The 18883-nt window shown below is 40.3% G+C and overlaps 1 protein-coding gene across 1 annotated transcript in view; it reads left to right on the forward strand.

Annotated features, from left to right (window-relative positions):
• The window catches only part of fstl4 (follistatin-like 4), a 291975-nt gene extending 283982 nt beyond the window's left edge, over nt 1-7993 (forward strand). Inside the window, exons 15-16 of the mRNA XM_057821868.1 lie at nt 6454-6563; nt 6679-7993. Coding sequence (XP_057677851.1) covers nt 6454-6563; nt 6679-7372 — 804 coding nt within the window. The 3' untranslated portion in view covers nt 7373-7993. The remainder of the gene's footprint in view (nt 1-6453; nt 6564-6678) is intronic.
• Nucleotides 7994-18883: the final 10890 nt, after the last annotated feature.

An 18883-nucleotide genomic window follows, 5' to 3' on the forward strand; every position in this document is an offset into this window, starting at 1 on the left:
AATTTTATATATTTTATTGAAATTTGCATTTGAATAAAAGCCACAGTAATAGGCCAGTAGGTGGGTCCCACACTTTTCTATATGGCGGGGCTCCCGGGGCAGGGCCTCGTCTTCGTCTGGGCTGTCGATTGTTGAGGTGAGGGGGTCGGGCCTCTGGTCCTGGGCCGCCCTGCGGCGTCCTCTCTGGGTTCTCCTTCCTCTCTTTTCTACCCGTGCATCCTCTTTGGCCCAGGCGCGGACCGCTGTCTGGACGCCGGCCGGGCGTGATGGGAATCCTTTCCTACCCCAGGCCTAGTGGGCCATGGGGGTCCCACGGTGTGCTGCGTCAATTGGGGGGTTGCAGTGGTGGCTTGGGTTCGGGATGGGCAGGCGTGGGGTCCGGTGGCGCGTCCCCTCATCCCATCCCGGAGAGCCGATTAATGGGGGCGCAGATGGTCCAGGTTCCCAGGGGTGACAGTGGCCCCTTTGCCGGAGCTGTAGGAAAAACAGTGGGCCACGCTCGCTCCACTCTGATTGGCTGGGGTGGTACCGGAGCCATGGGGCAGCACCCGCGCAGCATTTCCAAATTTCTGTAGGACAATCTCATGCCTGAGTGGGTTCACGAATGATTGGCTGCAATTAGACACACTCTGGTAGAGAGATTGTCGATGCCAGGATTAGCGATCAGGTGGCATAGAGGAGAATGTCAACATATACACACTTACTTGTTATTTACATAATACTGGGTTCCCTAACTCACATTGCTGAATTGTATACGCTTCATGCCGCCTAATCACATCTCCTTTTGACTCACCTCCTGTCCTCTTTCGCCTCGGTTATCAGGCTCCCCACATGGTGTCCACGGGTAAATATAATTAGCTAACAATAGCACTGCTATGTTCATAGTGAAGGAATCCGACCTTTCAGCCAGATCGCCGGAATCACGCACGCCGAACCGCCGGACCCGCGCTGACTCACATCCAATGATCCGGGCCAGCGAGAACCTGGCAATCCGGCCAGAAGGCCAAACTCTGCGCGTTCACCTTAGTCTTAACCCTTTGTACTGACTCCATTTTGAAAGGTTTAAAGACAGCTCACCTAAAACAAGTTGACAATTTATTCGGGTCGACAGCGGTCAAAGAGAAAGGCAGAAACAGACACAGACTCAGGCGAGGAGGCAAACTTGTTCCAAGGTCACCATATCAGAAGTCAACAAAAGGTTCCCGAGAAAAATGACAACATTTAGTTAAACATTCAGTCTTTTGAAGGCTCTCGCGGGGCGGGCTGTGGGCAGGAAGAAGGGTGTGTTTAGAATTATTGTCTGTTTGTGGATTGGACAGGAGGATTCGGGAGTTACTGTTGTCCGGGCAACAAGAGTTGTGGATTTTGCCACCTCAGCATCAAAGGGGCTCTTGGAGTCTTGTCAGTGGTGTTATCAGTTGGATATCGGGCATTCCCCAGTCTTCCTTGTGTCGGGACAGAGCGTCCCGCCATTTGTTCTAGACTGTCCGGGAGAACTGATTGCGAGAGTTTGTGCACACGCTGGGGTTCCAGGATAAGAAAGCATTGTTTATCTGTTATGTCTTATATTCTGCTTGTTTTCCTTAAACTATGGTAATAAATGTTATTTATTTTATATTGAGTGTGTTAGAGTAATACAAACAGTCAAACAATAAATACGAGAAATGATACTTTTCCCTGATTGATTATATTAAGTGTGTTAGAATAATGCAAACCGTTAGTCGGTACCTATGAGAAAAAGTACCATCTCCTTCAATAGGTACAGTAGCATAGGTGTGTAACAATGTATTTCTTCTTTGTTCATCTGTCTACTTCCTTCCTTTTGTCCCCCCATAAACCCCTTCCTGCTCGCTGCTTTCTCCTAATAAACAAAACATAATGAACAACCACAATTCGACTATATCAATCCCCCATGTGATACATTAAAACTGTTCAGACCATAAGGACACTCAGCTTCCTATTCTCTGAGTCTAAGCAGCTGAACAAGACAGGGCATGTCTTGAGACCTGAGTTCAAATGAATTGTCCTGACTTGAGATAATTGTCAACATTTTCTAAACAAACATCATCTGGCAAAGTCCACTCACAGTTTTTTCATTCAACACAGCCAAAACAGCTTGAAAAGAAAGACAACTGAACAGCTTTGAAAGTCTCTCGGTTCTCTTCAGGGTCCTTTTTAGATCAAAATTTGGACCTGTCTGCCATCATCAGACTGCATAATTACATATTTTCCTTGTTTGCTTACGCACAGTTGTTGTTTAGAACTCAGCGCTTAGGGTCTCAAATGAGGCGTGGAATTAATTTTTTTTTAACGACAAAACAATTCCTCTGCGTCTAATTAAAAAAGTAAAGCCGAGAGTGACTTTGCATAACAATCAGGCACCCGTTTTTGTTAACATATTAACCATCTTCTTCCAGAGAACTGTTTCAGGAATGTTTGACTGTTTATCGTAGCTTTTTTAAAATATGAGGACTTTCATTTGTTTGTTGGAACGTTGGCTGGCAAGTCAGTCACACTTTCACAATCAACTCCATTAGTGCGGTTTTAAAAGAGACTAGAGATGATTTCCATCTGTTTTTCGTCGCTCTGATGTTTGGTAAAAAGCGAGTCGGACGAAAGCCCAGGTTGAAGTCGCAACAAAGAGAAGCGGCTGGAATGAAGCTTAGCGCACCTCCGCCGCGTGATAATACCCAACCAAAGCGCATTACCTCTCGCTATTGTATCCCGTCACCTCCTGCGTTTTCTGCACGGTCGTCTGGAGTGCTGCCTAGATGTTGCTGAAAAGAAAAAGTCAGGTAAGAAGAAGAGGAGGCACTTTTTGGATTTTTATTTTTCAGTATTTTGCACTTTTTTTTTTTTTTTTTTTGCTTTTTATAGGAGTGAGCGTAGACAGAATAGAAGCCCTCCTGCTGTGCTATGGCGAGATGCTGCAGTGCTTTTGATGCCTTGTTCTTGAGAAAGAAGGAAAAAAAAACAGCCCAATGTGTCTAAATGCAGCAGCGGCAAGGTGGTCTAATACCAAGATATGATTTAGGTGGAAGTTGTAGTAAAAAAAAAAAAAAAAAAAGCAACAGCAACAACCTGGAAACTAGGTTAAGTATTAGGAACCAAATGAACTCTCTCAATGCAATTGACGTTGATGGACGTTCAAGATGTGGCTCCTTTCATCCTTTTCTAAATTTAGTTTACCACTAGTAGACGTCCAATCCATTTGAACTAGGAGAGTTGGTAGTCAGCCTTGTTAGTTCAAACGGATTGGATGTCTAATGTCGTCAGTGGCAGCCAATAAGTAAAAGATGAGACATTTTGTAAACAAATATTCCGATAGCTAACATTTTCTTCTCCAGTACTCTGTGCAACGAGGTAAATAAATACCCTTGGCTACTGTATGAGTAAAATATGGCGTACATTCTATCAAGGACAAAGATGTCGCATCAGTGGCTTCCTCGCCATACTTCAATAAAGTGCTGACTCTGTCTCACTCTCAGGCCAAGTGAAAGATGAGGCTTTTTTTCCATCGCCATGTTGCGAGACAAGCATCTCGGAATGAGCCTCGTTATCTTGGAAAACCCAGGCGGGGGTCGCATTTCAGACGGTGACGCCGTAGACCTTCGTGATGTTTATCGCCGCCAAGATGGACGAGGATGTCGCCTCTGGGTGCCACATCCTTATCTGGCGGGAAGTGATGACGGCGATATGTGAAAATATACTGACAAAAATCTAGAGTAAATTAAGTCATAGACTTCATTATGTATTGACGGGGCGCGGGGCCGATTCATAGGGGGCCTATCTCCATCAAAGCTGACCGAGTGGAAAGACAGACAAAGAGCTTTTTCCGTTGAAAATTCTTGTGAATAAATGCTTAAATCCCTGAATTCTTTATGGATATGGAGGTAAAAAAGTCTCGATTCTTGGTTAAAAGCAAAAAAAAAAAAAAAACATGCAGGCAGCATTTATTTTACATAAATATTGTGAACTATGAGGCTAGTCAGTAAGGAAATTAGCGGCCGCCATATGTAAACAAAGAGCTTTTTCCAATAAAAATTCTTTTGAATATAAATGCTTAAATCCCTGAATTTTACAGATATGGACGTAAAATATTCTCTGATTCTTGGTTAAAAGCAAAAAAAATGTGCATGTTGCATTTATTTTACGTAAATATTGCGAACTACAAGGCTTGTCAGTAAGGAAATTAGCGACCGCCATATGTAAATGAAGAGCTTTTTCTGTTGAAAATTCTTGTGAATAAATGTTTAAATCTATGAATTCTTTATAGATACGGACGTAAAACAGTCTCGATTCTTGGTTGAAAGCAAAAACAATGTGCAGGTAGCATTTATTCTACGTAAATATTGAGAACTATGAGGCTAGTCAGTAAGGAAATTAGCGGCCGCCATATATGAACAAAGAGCTTTTTCCGTTGAAAATTCTTGTAAATAAATGCTTAAATCCCTGAATTCTTCATGGAAATGGAGGTAAAAAAAAAAAAAAGTCTGGATTCATGGTTAAAAGAAGAAAAAAAACGTGCTGGTAGCATTTATTTTACGTAAATGTTGCGAACTATGAAGCTAGTCAGTTAGGAAATTAGCGGCCACCATATGTAAACAAAGAGCAAAATTTAAAATTCTTGTGAATCCCTGAATTCTTTATAGATATGGACGTAAAACAGTCTCGATTCTTGGTTAAAAGTAGAGCTGAAACGAATACACGAGCAACTCGAGTAACTCGAATTTAAAAACTGATCCGAGTAATTTTATTCACCTCGAGTAATCGTTTATTTTGACAGCTCTAAGCATCACGTTTTGCTCGGACTACTTTTAATGCGGGACAACGTGCTGATGTCACGTGCGTAGAGGAAGAAGCACAAAAAAAAAAAACTTACTGCAGCCGACAGCCGCTACAAACGACGCCAACGTTGCTAAATACTAGCCCACACGATGCTAGGTAGCATCTGATGAGTCTCATAGAGTTCACATATATGTTGAACTAGATGCGCAATGACAGACTCGGCCGCGTCTGGGCAGCGTTAGTAAACAGCCGTCATCTTAAAGCAGTAGAGCGCTAAGCGCTAATAAAGAGCGCTAAGCGCTAATAAATAAGATTAACGTTTCTGTCATTAGCTCACGTAACGTTAGCCCTGCGGAGGGCTAGGTTTCTATTAATTATGACCACTGTCGATGCGTGGCTAACGTGTCTTACATACAGGCTTAACATAACAGCGTTGTGGAGTGATGAAGGTGTAAAATAAAAACTCAATAATGCTAACTAACAATTTTAGCTCAGTAGTCATTGCTGGATAAAACACCAAGTAGCACTGGTCCCTAATGTGCTCCAATACAGCCTGTATCATACATTTATTTTGAACACTGCAAAAACTCAAAATCCTATCAGGACTTACAGTTTAGACTAAGTTAAAACTTAACTAGAACTTAAAAATGGCTTGACACAAATAGAAATTCAATTGAAACACGTGGGAAAAAATCCTAACTTTTAAGTGATGTGTGTTTTCAAGCGTAACGGCATTTTTAGGTATATATACTGTATATTTTTTTTAATAAGATCTAAAGGTTTTTTGAGTGAAAGCAGTGAATTAGTCTTTTTTTTAAATTCTAGTTACATCTGAGATGCAATTGTTGGCTGTTTTCAACAATATACATCGAAAATAAAGACATTGATTGACTGAAAATGGTTCAAGATTAGATGAAATGCCTTGTTTTCTCATGTATATTTATAATTGCTCCTCACCTAAAAATATATTTGTTTTATCCGATTACTCGATTAATCGATACAATTTTCAGTCGATTACTCGATTACTAAAATATTCGATAGCTGCAGCCCTAGTTAAAAGCAAAATAAATGTTCAGTTAGCAGTTATTTTACTTAAATAATGCGAAGTATAATGCCAATGCTGTCACGGCTAATTTCTCCCATTAATTTTTTTCACAACGTTTCAAAATGCATGCAGGGTACGAAAAATATAATAAATACTTTGAATCCTCAAACAAATAACTCCAAAGACAATCCTTCCTGTTTGTATGCGGTACAGCTTTCGTATTTTTTCAACCTAAACCCGGCGTTGGATCTCTGCATGTGTTGACTGCGAATAACTGAAGCGGACTGTAGGACAACCCCCTACTTGAAGGCATTGCGCAGTCGCTGACGGATGTGACCTGTCAATAAAATTATAAAGTCTATGATTAAGTGTTTATAATTAAGTTGAAGTTTGTCATAAGATGTGTTGATAGATGTCCAATCCTGTCTGACTGGTAGGGCTTTAAGCCCCGCCCATTAAAGGAAGAGACTGAGTTAAAATTCTAATCAAGGGTATCGCACCTGGCGGACCGCGGTCTGAATCTGAATTTTTAAATTGCCAAACTTGTTTTTCTTTGTGTAAAAATTTATGTATTAAAGACACACCAATACAATTTTTATACCACTGTTTTCTCGTTTAAGGTAATTCCTCAAGCTAGCGTGGGTGAAGTCCATCACACCATCCGCACCTCCTTCCAGCGGGTCAGCGACTTCTTCATCCCGCCAACCAATCTCATCATCACTCATGTGAGGTAAGAGCCCTCGTCACAAATGAGAAAGTTGATTGAGTAAATGACACATATTAATCGCCGCCAACCAGTCGTGGGGCAGACCATTAACCTTTCGTCATCAACTCGGTCCGCCAAGGTTCGCCTTTGTCTTCCTCCGAGATGAGCCGGCGCTGCACAAAGTGGACCTGGAGACCTTCCGGCGTGTCAAGACCATTAGTCTGAAAGACTACAGCTGCGTCCCGGCCAGTATGGCCTACACGCACCTGAGCGGCGTCTATTTTGTCCAGTGTCGTGGCGGAAAAGGCCAGCTAATGGTGGACGCCGTGACGGACACGGTGGCGGGGCGCAATCGCAATGTCAGCGGCCGGGCTTTCGTGTCGCCAGACGGGCGCTATGTGGTAACACCCGGGGGCGGCACCGACGGCGCCCGACTGACACTGCAGACGGTCTCCTTCCAAGGGGAGCTGCGCCTCCGACAAGAAACAGAGGGCCTCGCCGCCATCTCGGACCTGGTCTTCCAGCCTTCCTTCGCCGCATCTAACCGATACGTGGCGGCAGCCACCTCGGACTCCTCCGCCGACCTCCTCTTCGCCGATCTGTCCTCGGGACACACCGAGGTCATCCGCGGCCTCAAGGAGCCGCTGGGCCCTCGGAGCTGGCCCTGGGGGGCGCCCTACCGGGTAGTGGTCGGCAGCGGCCCGTTCGGACAGTACCTTTTGACGCCGTCGGCTGAGTCACTCTTCGTCCTCAACGGAAAACAAAGAACGCCGCACTGTGAGGTTTCAGACATCACGAGAGGCAACACGGTGGTCTGGGTCGGCGAGGTATGAGTAAAATCAAACAAAAACAAAAAAAAAAATCTAATATCAGTAGGACTTAATTAAAAATAAAAGGCCCGGTATTTAATTGCAGAACGAGGAGGATTAAATTTGTTGGGTTTTAATGTCTTTCAAAAAAAAATAATTGTTGTGAAAGTCCCGTTGGGAGAAAGTGTCAATGGTGTTCAGTGCGACACAATTGTACATGATTGCACTTCCCTTCCGTGTTATCACAACAAGTTAGGTACCTGACCAGGGGTTACCACACCACGAACTATGCACAACGCTCACTTTTTTAGAGTAAAAAAAGCTTTCCGATTGTTTTTTTTCTGTGCGCGTGTTGATCGTTTTCACCAGTGCTAACCACAAATGTCAGTCAATGTCTGCATTTAGTATCCGTGAGTCCTTTTAGACGGTGTATTACCCTTTACCTATCTCTAGCCGCCCCACCTTTCGTATGTTGTCATTCAATTCTATGCTGCCGGGAACGACGTTGCCTACTCTTCTCGTCGTAACTGCAGACCTTTGAAATGCCACTTCAGGCTGTGAGCATTTGTATGTGTTTTAGTTACACATACAGTGGGGCAATAAGTATTTAGTCAACCACTAATTGTGCAAGTTCTCCCACTTGAAAATATTACAGAGCCCTGTAATTGTCAACATGGGTAAACCTCAACCATGAGAGACAAAATGTGGAAAAAAAAAAAACAGAAAATCACATTGTTCGATTTTTAAAGAATTTATTAGCAAATCACGGTGGAAAATAAGTATTTAGTCAATACCAAAAGTTCAACTCAATACTTTGTTATGTACCCTATGTTGGTAATAACGGAGGCCAAACGTTTTCTGTAACTCTTCACAAGCTTTTCACACACTGTTGCTGGTATTTTGGCCCATTCCTCCATGCAGATCTCCTCTAAAGCAGTGATGTTTTGGGGCTGTCCTTGGGCAACATGGACTTTCAACTCCCTCCGCAGATTTTTTATGGGGTTGAGACCTGGAGACTGGCTAGGCCACTCCAGGACCTTAAAATGCTTCTTACGAAGCCACTACTTTGTTGCACAGGCTGTGTGTTTGGGATCATTGTCATGGTGAAAGACCCAGCCACGTCTCATCTTGAATGCCCTTGCTGATGGAAGGAGATTTTCACTCAAAATCTCTCGATACATGGCCCCATTCATTCTTTCCTTCACATAGATCAGTCGTCCTGGTCCCTTTGCAGACAAATAGCCCCAAAGCATGATGTTTCCACCCCCATGCTTCACAGTGAGTATAGTGCAATTCAGTATTCTTTTTCCTCCAAACAAGAGAACCTGTATTTCTACCAAAAAGTTCTATTTTGGTTTCATCTGACCATAACACATTCTCCCAGTTCTCTTCTGGATCATCCAAATGCTCTGTAGCGAACGGCAGACGGGCCTGGACGTGTACTTTCTTCAGTAGGGGGACACGTCTGGCAGTGCAGGATTTGAGTCCCTGGCGGCGCATTGTGTTACTGATGTAGCCTTTGTTACTGTGGTCCCAGCTCTCTGTAGATCATTCACTAGGTCTCCCCGTGTGGTTCTGGTATTTTTGCTCCCCGTTCTTGTTTTCATTTTTATCCCACGGGGTGAGGAGGAAGTTGATAGTCCGTGTTGCCCAACGACAGCCCTAGAAGAGATCTGCATGGAGGAATGGGCCAAAATACCAGCAACAGTGCGTGAAAAGCTTGTGAAGAGTTCCAGAAAACGTTTGGCCACCGTTATTGCCAACAAAGGGTACATAACAAAGTATTGAGATGAACTTTTGGTATCGACCAAATACTTATTTTCCACCATGATTTGCAAATAAATTCTTTAAAAATCAAAGAATGTGATTTTCTGGATTTTTTTTCACATTCTGTCTCTCATGATTTAGGTTTACCCATGTTGACAATTACAGGCCTCTCTAATATTTTCAAGTGGGAGAACTTGCACATTTAGTGGTTGACTAAATACTTATTTGCCCCACTGTATGTTGACGATTCATAAAGTTTGAAAACACAACAACGCAGTCGCTGGATGACTTACCTAGTACTCAGCATCAACTTTCTGATCAACTTAATTTTTGGCAATCGGACAACTTAACTTGCGTGGTATTTGCTGGCGTGACAATTAAGATGCACCGCCTATGAAAATTCAGCTGCCAAACCTTTTTGAAAAATTCCTTACAAAAATTTTGCTGCAAATGCCCACAGCCTCGTGTTGTTTTGTTTATTGTCGAAAAGAAGTTGTGATAATTACAACAAAATCCCAACGACATATAAACGGTGAAGTGTGTTCGAATCGAACCCGATTTGAGGCTCTCGTGGTTGATTTAGGCCGCTGAATTTAGCTCGAGGGTATAATCGACGCAGTTGGATGTAGCGTATATATCTATTTACAAATTGAATTCTACGTATGAATTAGTCAGCTGTGAGACGTGCATGCCATCGAAATCAGTCGACCCCATCTGCCACATACCTCCAGTCATAGTCGTTTAACAGTTAATCGTGTTAAAGAAAAAGTCACATATGTTGGTTTTTCCATCTTGTACGCGTTGCTGCCGAGCTAGCTAGCCCAATTGTCTCAAATGTCGGAACGCGGACGGTTCGATCCGTGGGCTTGTTCCCCCCGCAGGTTGTTGTAGATAAACGTGTTTAGGACACATGACGAAAGTGACTGTACAGGTTTTTTTCTGTATGCATTTTGTGTGTTCTCTGGTTGACCAGGGCAATTGTTTTTTGTAAGAAAAAAAAGTCTAATAAAACAGGATAAAAAAAGAATTGACTCTTCATTTACACCTAAACCACCTGAAAATTCCCAACACGCTCCTTCGCTCGCAGGTGCTTGTTTGTTTGTCGAGTCGTGAACTCTGCTTCAACTCCGGCTCGCAGGCGTAAAAAGTTGACATGACATGAAGGTGTTTCCGCAAGTGAGCGGTGTGTCATCACTTCACACAAGCGCGCATAACAACACCACGCTGTGACGTGCCCTCTCGGCAAGAACAAACTTTCCCACATTTCACTCGTGAGAATGGAGGTGTTGGTGCAAATGAAATTATTACTCTTCAAATGAAATTCACTTGAAAACATCTAGTCCATTTGAACTGGCCAACCCTTCCACTTCAAATGGATTGGACGTCAACGGCAGCCAATGAGTTAACATTAAAACCGGTGGTGGCTGAGGTACTTACTTTTTTCTTTTAAACTTAAGTAAAAGTGAAGATAAAGGTGCAAATTACTGAAAGTAACAGAACAAGTATCTAAGAAAAAAATACCCAAGTAAAACTTGTATGTAAAAGTATTTTCTCCCAATGTAAAAATGTAATATGCATACATGTATATTACATACTATATATGTATATTTATTAGGAGTGTCAAACGATTAAAATTTTTAATCGAGTTAATTACAGCTTAAAAATTAATTAATCGCAATTAATCGCAATTGCAATTCAAACCATCTATAAAATATGCCATATTTTTCTGTAAATTATTGTTAGAATGGAAAGATAAGACACAAGATGGATATATACATTCAATGTACGGTACATAAGTACTGTATTTGTTTATTATAACAAATCAACAAGATGGCATTACCATTATTAACATTCTGTTAAAGCAATCCACGGATACAAAGACTTGTAGTTCTTAAAAGATAAATTTTAGTACAAGTTATAGAAATGTTATATTAAAACCCCTCTTCATGTTTTCGTTATAATAAAATTTGTAAAATTTTCAATCAAAAAATAAACTAGTAGCCCGCCATTGTTGATGTCAATAATTACTTACACAATGCTCATGGGTGCTGAAGCCTATAAAATCAGTTGCAACCAAGCGCCAACAGAGGGCGGCAAAACAAACACAACAAGTACACCTTTCACTGTACTTGTCATTAATTTAAAAAATTAATTAAAAAACACAGACAAGGCTGAAAAAGCAGTTTCTGCTCTTGCACCCCTCTTTAAAATAAACGGCTGTATTTTAAGCCAAAAGAAGTTTGATAGAACAATATCTTTATATGCTGCCGTAGCAGATTCATCACGCATTAAGTCCCCGAACTTTTTTTAATATGTCCGTTTTACCCTGGAAACCCCCTTTTACAGACGTTGTGCAACCGTTTTTATTTCAACCTAGCCATAAGAAGGTAAGTAATCGTATTTAGTATTCGAAAGGTCTGTCATTTTTAGCATAGAATCATTAATTGATGTCTCATATTTAGTTAGAAAAAAAAAAAAAAAACGACTTTAAAAAATTATTCACTCGCATATTTTAAACTTTTAAATAAATTATGTCACAATGAAAAAATTAGCGTCTGTAAAAAAGTCACGGATATCTACCTCATAACTATCGCTTAATTGTATTTTTTTCGTTACTGTCGCATTTCCCCCAATATTTTAGATGATAAATAATCAATCCAAACAAAGAAAATTAGAAAAAAAAGGTTTAAAAAGGTAAATATATGAAAATGAAAATCTCGACCACTCCTTGATGCCTGCGTTTTCTGCATTGCGACCCTTGTTATATTACTATGTTTCACCCATAAAATCCACTAAAAAATCCAGCTGTGGCCATTAACAGTTGTGTCTTGACACTTGGTGATACATGCTACATGGAGTTTTTGGATCGAAAAGAGGTAAGCGCGTGGTAATTTCTCGTTAAAATCATGGAGTCTTTAATTAAGCCCTCGCGTGCTCTCACCTCCAGTTGGGTTTTGCTGTTTATTTATTTATTTGTTTAAATGCCCTCCAGTTCAAAATTTTGCTTCCCCCAGAAAATTGAGATTTTAAGCTTTCCAATGATGTATCACACATGCATAAAGGACTATTTTGAAATTTGGCCAAATTGGGGGTCTCAGAGCGGAACTTCAAGTCACCTGAGTGTTTTCCACCTTATATATATGTATCTTTTTAAATATACAGGGGTTAGACAAAATAATTGAAACCCCTGAAAAAATCTAAAACTAATTTTATATGGTGTAGGTCTGCCTTTTGCAGCAATTACAGCCTCAATTCTCCGAGGTATTGATTCATTCAACTTGTGAATTGTTTCCAAAGGAATTTTAAGCCATTCTTCAGTTAGAATACCCTCTAACTCTTCTAGAGATGATGGCGGTGGAAATCGATGTCTTAATTGAATCTTTAAAACTGACCATAAATGCCCAATAATGTTGAGGTCTGGGGATCGTGTCTGCCATACGAGATGCTCAACTTCATTAAAATGTTCCTCATGCCATTCTTTAAAAATTCTGTTCAATGATAATGGTGCCAAAATGTTAGGTGTTTCCAACATTTTGTCCAACCCCTGTATGCACATACATACAGAGATCTGGGTCAATATTCAAAGAAACAACCAGAAAATTCATTGACTGCTCAGTTTCATTTAAGACTGTGTAGAATGGATAAAACAAGCAATAAAATGTAAACAGAAGCTTAACAAGCTAGAAAACTCCCAAACATACCTTGATGGTGGATTGCAAGCAACGATCAGGTGCGTAACGCCACCTACTGTACAAGAGCTTGCAACACCCATCGGAAGGCGAACTACTCTCACTGTTGGTTTTTATTGGTCAATTTCTTGTTCACCCTAATCTTGCTTATACTCATGTTGCTGCCTCTATCCTCAATTACACTATAATATTAGTTGCACTAGGCTTATTGATTGTGCCGAAGGCATGAAAACAAAGCTATTAATCCACAATGAGAAAAAAAAACGAAACGCGTAAAACAGGCGACAATATGAAAAGTAGTGGAGTAAAATGTACAGATACGTCCTGTAAAATGTAATGAGGTCAAAGTAAAAAGTACCACTTCATATTTGTACTCAAGTAAGTACAGATACACAATGTACTTAAGTACAGCATTGAAGTACTTTTTCTTCGTTCCATTCCACCAATTATATAACAAGAACCCTGGCTTGATATCCACATTGAAACTAGAATGCAGCCCACACACCGAGGCAGAGGAAAATTCCAGTGCCACTGAAAAAAAAAAAAATCTTATGTGGATGTGGTCTGGGTAAGAAGGCCTTGCTTATTTCCTTAGGCTCAGTCCCAATTTTCTGTGATGAACCTTGTCCCAGAAGGAACGCACTTCGAACTGTTTCCAAGGCAACGGCTGTGTCTCGTTGCTGGTCTTGAGACCTAGTGACATGAGAGGGGTTGCTTTTTCTTGAGGATGGAATGACATGGATTTACCTGACAACACACATACTTGGATCACCTCTGATCTTATCCCTCAACCCCACATAAGATTGGTTTCCAACATTTCAACATTTTGCTACATAAACTGTCTTGAAACCTTATACCAGTCTTGGAACCTGAATTTGAAAGCCTAACATGACACTTTGCCAGCAAAGATTCACAGGTGCATTCACCGAACCCTTCAAAATTTCATAACAAAGCCATTTTTTTACAAATTTAAACCTAGTAAGCTAACATTTAAGTTAATTCCTGTTCAATTTCTTCCAGGTTTGTAATTTACTACAAATAATTTTGCCTTTTGCTGTTCATTTTCACGTCGGTAAATGAAATTAAACGCATTTCATTTCATTTTTTTCTTTTGGTTTACATATCTACATTCTCATTTTATTGTTGCATCCTTTCATCACATTCTATTTTCACACGATTTTTTAAAATTATCTACGGAGTTCACGCTGTCTCTAGATCTGTCATACTTGCTCAACCTTTCACTGAGCAAAGTGATTTCTCATCCTATTAGATAGTGGGCTAGCATTTGAAAGAAATTGAATATTCATTGATTAATTTTCCATGCCGCTTTTCCTCACGAGGGTCGCAGAGGTGCTGGAGCCGATCCCAGCAAACTGCGGGTAGTAGGCAGGGTACACCCTGAATTGGTTGCCAGCCAATCGCAGGGCACAATGAGACATAAACCATTCACGCACACACTCATACCTACGGACAATTTAGAGTGTTCAATCAGACTACGACACGTTTCTGGGATGTGGGAAGAAACCGGAGAAAACCCACGCAGGCACGAGGAGAACGTGAAAATTCCACACAGGAAGGCTCTAGCCCGGTATTGAACCCTTGCTAACCACTTTGCCACCGTGCTGCCAGAAATGGGATAAAATTAAGGGCAAGCAAGTCCAAAACCTGGTCTAAAACACCACTGCCTAGATTTAGTGAGTGTACAAAATAGAGCTCTGAATTTACTAACCTTCACCGAACCCTTAGGGTTCAATCTAACCCCAGTTAAGAACCACTGGGTTGGGGTATGGCTTAGTCAGACGGCATGTTCAGCAGGCACCATTGATTTCGGAGCCCTGAAACTAACAAATAACTGACAAACTGCACGGAATTTGTTTCAAATCAACTCTACCGACTAATTAACCCCCCCCACCCCCCCACGCTAACTCGAAGATTAAGCCTAATGTCAAAAATTCTGAACGTCCTCCAATAAAGACCTAACCATTAAAATGCAGTGTCTGCTTTAACTAAAACCACCCAAACATTTATAGTTTTTCATATTTTGATGAGGATGGTATGTAAACAATGACAGAAGGGGGAAAATAAGTAAGTGAACCATCACATTTAATAATTGTGGCCCCTCCTTTGTCAGCAATAACTTCAACCAGACGCTTTCTGTAGCTGCAGACCAGTCTGGCACATCAATCAGTCCTAAACTTGGCCCATTCTTCTCTACAAAACTGCTGTAGTTCAGTCAGATTCGTGGGATATCTGGCATGAATCGCTGTCTTTAGGTCATGCCACAGCATTTCAATGGTGTTCAAGTCTGGACTTTGACTTGGCCACTCTAGAACATGTATTATGTTCTTCTGAAACCATTCTGAAGTTGACTTTTGTGTTTTGGATCACTGTCTTGTTGCAGCATCCGTCCCTTTTTTTTTTTAGCTTCAACTGTCTGACAGACAGCCTCAGGTTTTCCTGCAAAACATCCTGACAAACTTTTGAATTCATTCTTCCATTAATGATTGCGAGTTGTCCAGGCCCAGAGGCAGCAAAACAGCCCAAAATCATGCATCATTGCTATTGGTGTGCTGTTCCATTTTTCCTCCATACATGACATTGTGTGTTACTCCCAACCTATTCAACTTTGTTTCATCAGTCCACAAAATATTTCTCCAAAACTTCTGTGGAGTGTCCAAGTGCCTTTTAGCAAACATTAAATGGGCAACAATGTTGTTTTTTTAGACAGCAGTTGGCTTCCTCCGTGGAGTCCTCCCATGAACACCATTCTTGGCCATTGGAAAAAAGCGCTGTACAAATAAAATGTATTGTTATTATTATTATAGTTTTACAAATAGTTATATGTGCACAGATATTGCACTTTGTCAGTGATTTCTGTAAGTCTTTAGCAGACACTCTAGGGTTCTTTCTCACCTCTCTGAGTATTCTGCGCTGAACTCTTGGCATCATCTTTGGTGGACGGCCACTCCTTGGGAGAGAAGCAACAGTGCCAAATTTTCTCCATTTGTATACAACTTCTCTGAATGTCGATTGATGAACGTCCAGACTTTTAGAGATAGTTTTGTATCCTTTCCCAGCTTAATACAAATCAACAATCCTTGATCGCAGGTCATCAGACAGCTCTTTTGACTGAGCCTTGATGCACATCAGACAATGCTTCTCATCAAGACAATTCTTACCAGGTGTGTGTTTTATAGCGGGTAGGGCAGCTTTAAACAACTCATCAGTGATTGGGCACACACCTGGCTTAAATTGTCTGGTAAAAATTGGTTTCGATTGCTCTTTAAGTCTCAATAGGCAGAGGGTTCACTTACTTATTTTTCCCCCTTCTGTCATTGTTTGCATGCTATCCTCATTAAAATATTAAAAACCTATAAATGTTTGCGTGGTTTTAGTTAAAACAGACCCTTTTTTTATCTGTGTGATTTTATCAAAGATCAGATCATATTTGATGGTGATTTTATGCAGAAATGTGAGAAATTCCAAAAGGTTCAAATACTTTTTCATACCACTGTATTTCATAATGGTTCAAAATTATTTTTCTAAAGGATCTTTTAACTAGCACCTTAGAGACGGTCCCTTGCTTTGCTTAGCCAAAACTACACCTGAGGAGGCAATATGGATATTTAGAATTTCTTTAAACCTAAGCTTTCAAAAACTTCAACAACAACTGAGCTTAAACAGAGGATTGAACACAAACAGTGTCAAGATGTGTGTGTATATATATATATATATATATATATATATATATATATATATATATATATATATATATATATATATATATATATATATATATATATATATATATATATATATATATCAGAGGTTGCGCTAGACTTTTTCGTTGTCTGTCATTTTGACTGACAGGGTCATAAATATCTGGTCATAATCTATTTTTACCCGTCACTTAAATTTTTAAAATGATGATAATGACATTGTGGTGCCCCTTTGTTTGGCATAATTCACCTTCCGTACTTGTGTGTCCATTTGGCCGAGCGCGATACGACAGTCACGTGACAGAGACACTTAAGAGCCGCGCGCGGTCCCCTCACTATCCACTCGCTCTGGCTATATGATTGGCCGAAGAGTCGAAATGCTTTCCCGTGAAATGCCTGTTTAAAAATGTTCCCGTTGTTACTTCTTGCGTTCGCTTATAAGTGCCCATTTAAAAAGGAAAAGCGATGGATGATACTACACACAGAGCGTATTATTAACAAATGTTAAAGTTGTATAATCATATAGCAAGAATAAGGAACGTCACTGACAAGCGCAGGCCCCCGCGAGTGGATAGTGAGGGGAATAGGATAGTGCACCTACAGCTAACAAGACTCTTAACATTGCATACCTCTTCAACATATTAGATTGTATTTAGTTTTCATTCATTTTAAATTAATATTCTGTCCGAACAAGCTTAACAGAGAATCCACACCGTGCCATCACACATCAAGCAGATGAATATGTAACTTTTTCTCCGCAGTGACAAAAACAGCTGACTGTGGCCCCAGTATGTAGGTAGCCTACCATATGTAGCATATGGAGCAATGAAATTAACAGTTCACCTGCTGTGGCCTGAACGTCGTCTCACGCTTTCCTCCTGGTGCGCATGGACTTGAATTGCGTGCCCGCTTGTGCAGTCCCTGTTTTTTCACCCCTTTTATCAACACCATCGTCGTTTTGGGGCTTTTTGAAGAAACTTCGGACACTCAGTTGCCTTGACATTTTTCAGAGTAAGGCCAACGACGTCATGCATCAAGAGAGACAATAGCTAATTGATATGCTCACTCGCCACCCTGTGGTCTGGGGTGTGAATTACAACCGGTCAAAATGACGGATGGACTTCAGTTTTTTCCGTCACCGTTTTAAAAAATCGGTCAACGACGGAAAATATTCGGTTAACGCGACCCCTGATATACATATATATATATATATATATATATATATATATATATATATATATATAAATATATATGTATATGGCAGAAAACACTCTGGTGACTTGAAGTTCCGCTCTGAGACCCCCAATTTGGCCAAATTTCCCAAAATTGTCCTATATGCATGTGTGATACATCATTGGAAATCTTAAAATCTCAATTTTCCTAGGGAAGAAAAATTTTGAACAGGAGGGCATTTAAAAAAAAAAAAAATTTAAACAGCAAAACCCTAACCGGAGGTGAGAGCACGCGAGAACAATTAAAGACGCCATGATTTTAACAAGATATTATCGCGTACTTACCTCTTTTCGAGCCAAAACCTCGATGTAGCATGTATCACTGAGTGTCAAGACACAGCTGTGAATGGCCACAGCTGGATTTTTGGGGGATTTTATGGGTGAAACATGGTAATATAACAAGGGTCGCGATGCAGAAATTGCAGACATCAAGGAGTGGTCGAGATTTTAATTTTCATATTTTTACCCTTTTAAACCTTTTTTTTTTTTTTTTCCCAAATTTTCTTTGTTTGGATCAATTATTAATCATCTAAAATATTAGGGAAAATGCGACAGTAACGAAAAAAAATACAATTTAGCAATAGTTATGAGGTAGATATCTGTGACTTTTTTACAGACGCCAATTTTTTCATTGTGACGTAATTTGTTTAAAAGTTTAAAATATGCGGGTGAATAATTTTTTAAAGTCGTTTTTTTTTTTTTTTAAACAATTATTAAACATCAATTAATGATTCTAAGCTAAAAATTACAGACATTTTGTTTTTATGATTAAGTTGAAGCAAAAGCGGTTGTGTGATGTCTGTAAACAGGGGTTTCCAGAGTAAAATGGACAAATTAAAAATAGTTTGGGGGATTATTGCGCCATGAATTTGGTATGGCAGCATATTGACATATTGTTCTATCAAAGACAACAGTTTATTTGGCTTAAAATACAGCAGTTTATTTTAAAGAGTGGTGCATAGGCAGAAACTGCTTTTTCAGCCTTGTCTGTGTTTTCCACCACATACTGTATATTGTAAATTAATTTTATTGCTGACACTGTGATCCGGGTTTTTAAACATATCATCAACTAGATCTAGAAAAGTACATATTGTTCAGCATCGGCACGTTGTTCCTTAGAACTTCCTG

The sequence above is a fragment of the Corythoichthys intestinalis genome, chromosome 18, assembly GCF_030265065.1.
Source record: "Corythoichthys intestinalis isolate RoL2023-P3 chromosome 18, ASM3026506v1, whole genome shotgun sequence".
Lineage (NCBI taxonomy): Eukaryota > Metazoa > Chordata > Actinopteri > Syngnathiformes > Syngnathidae > Corythoichthys > Corythoichthys intestinalis.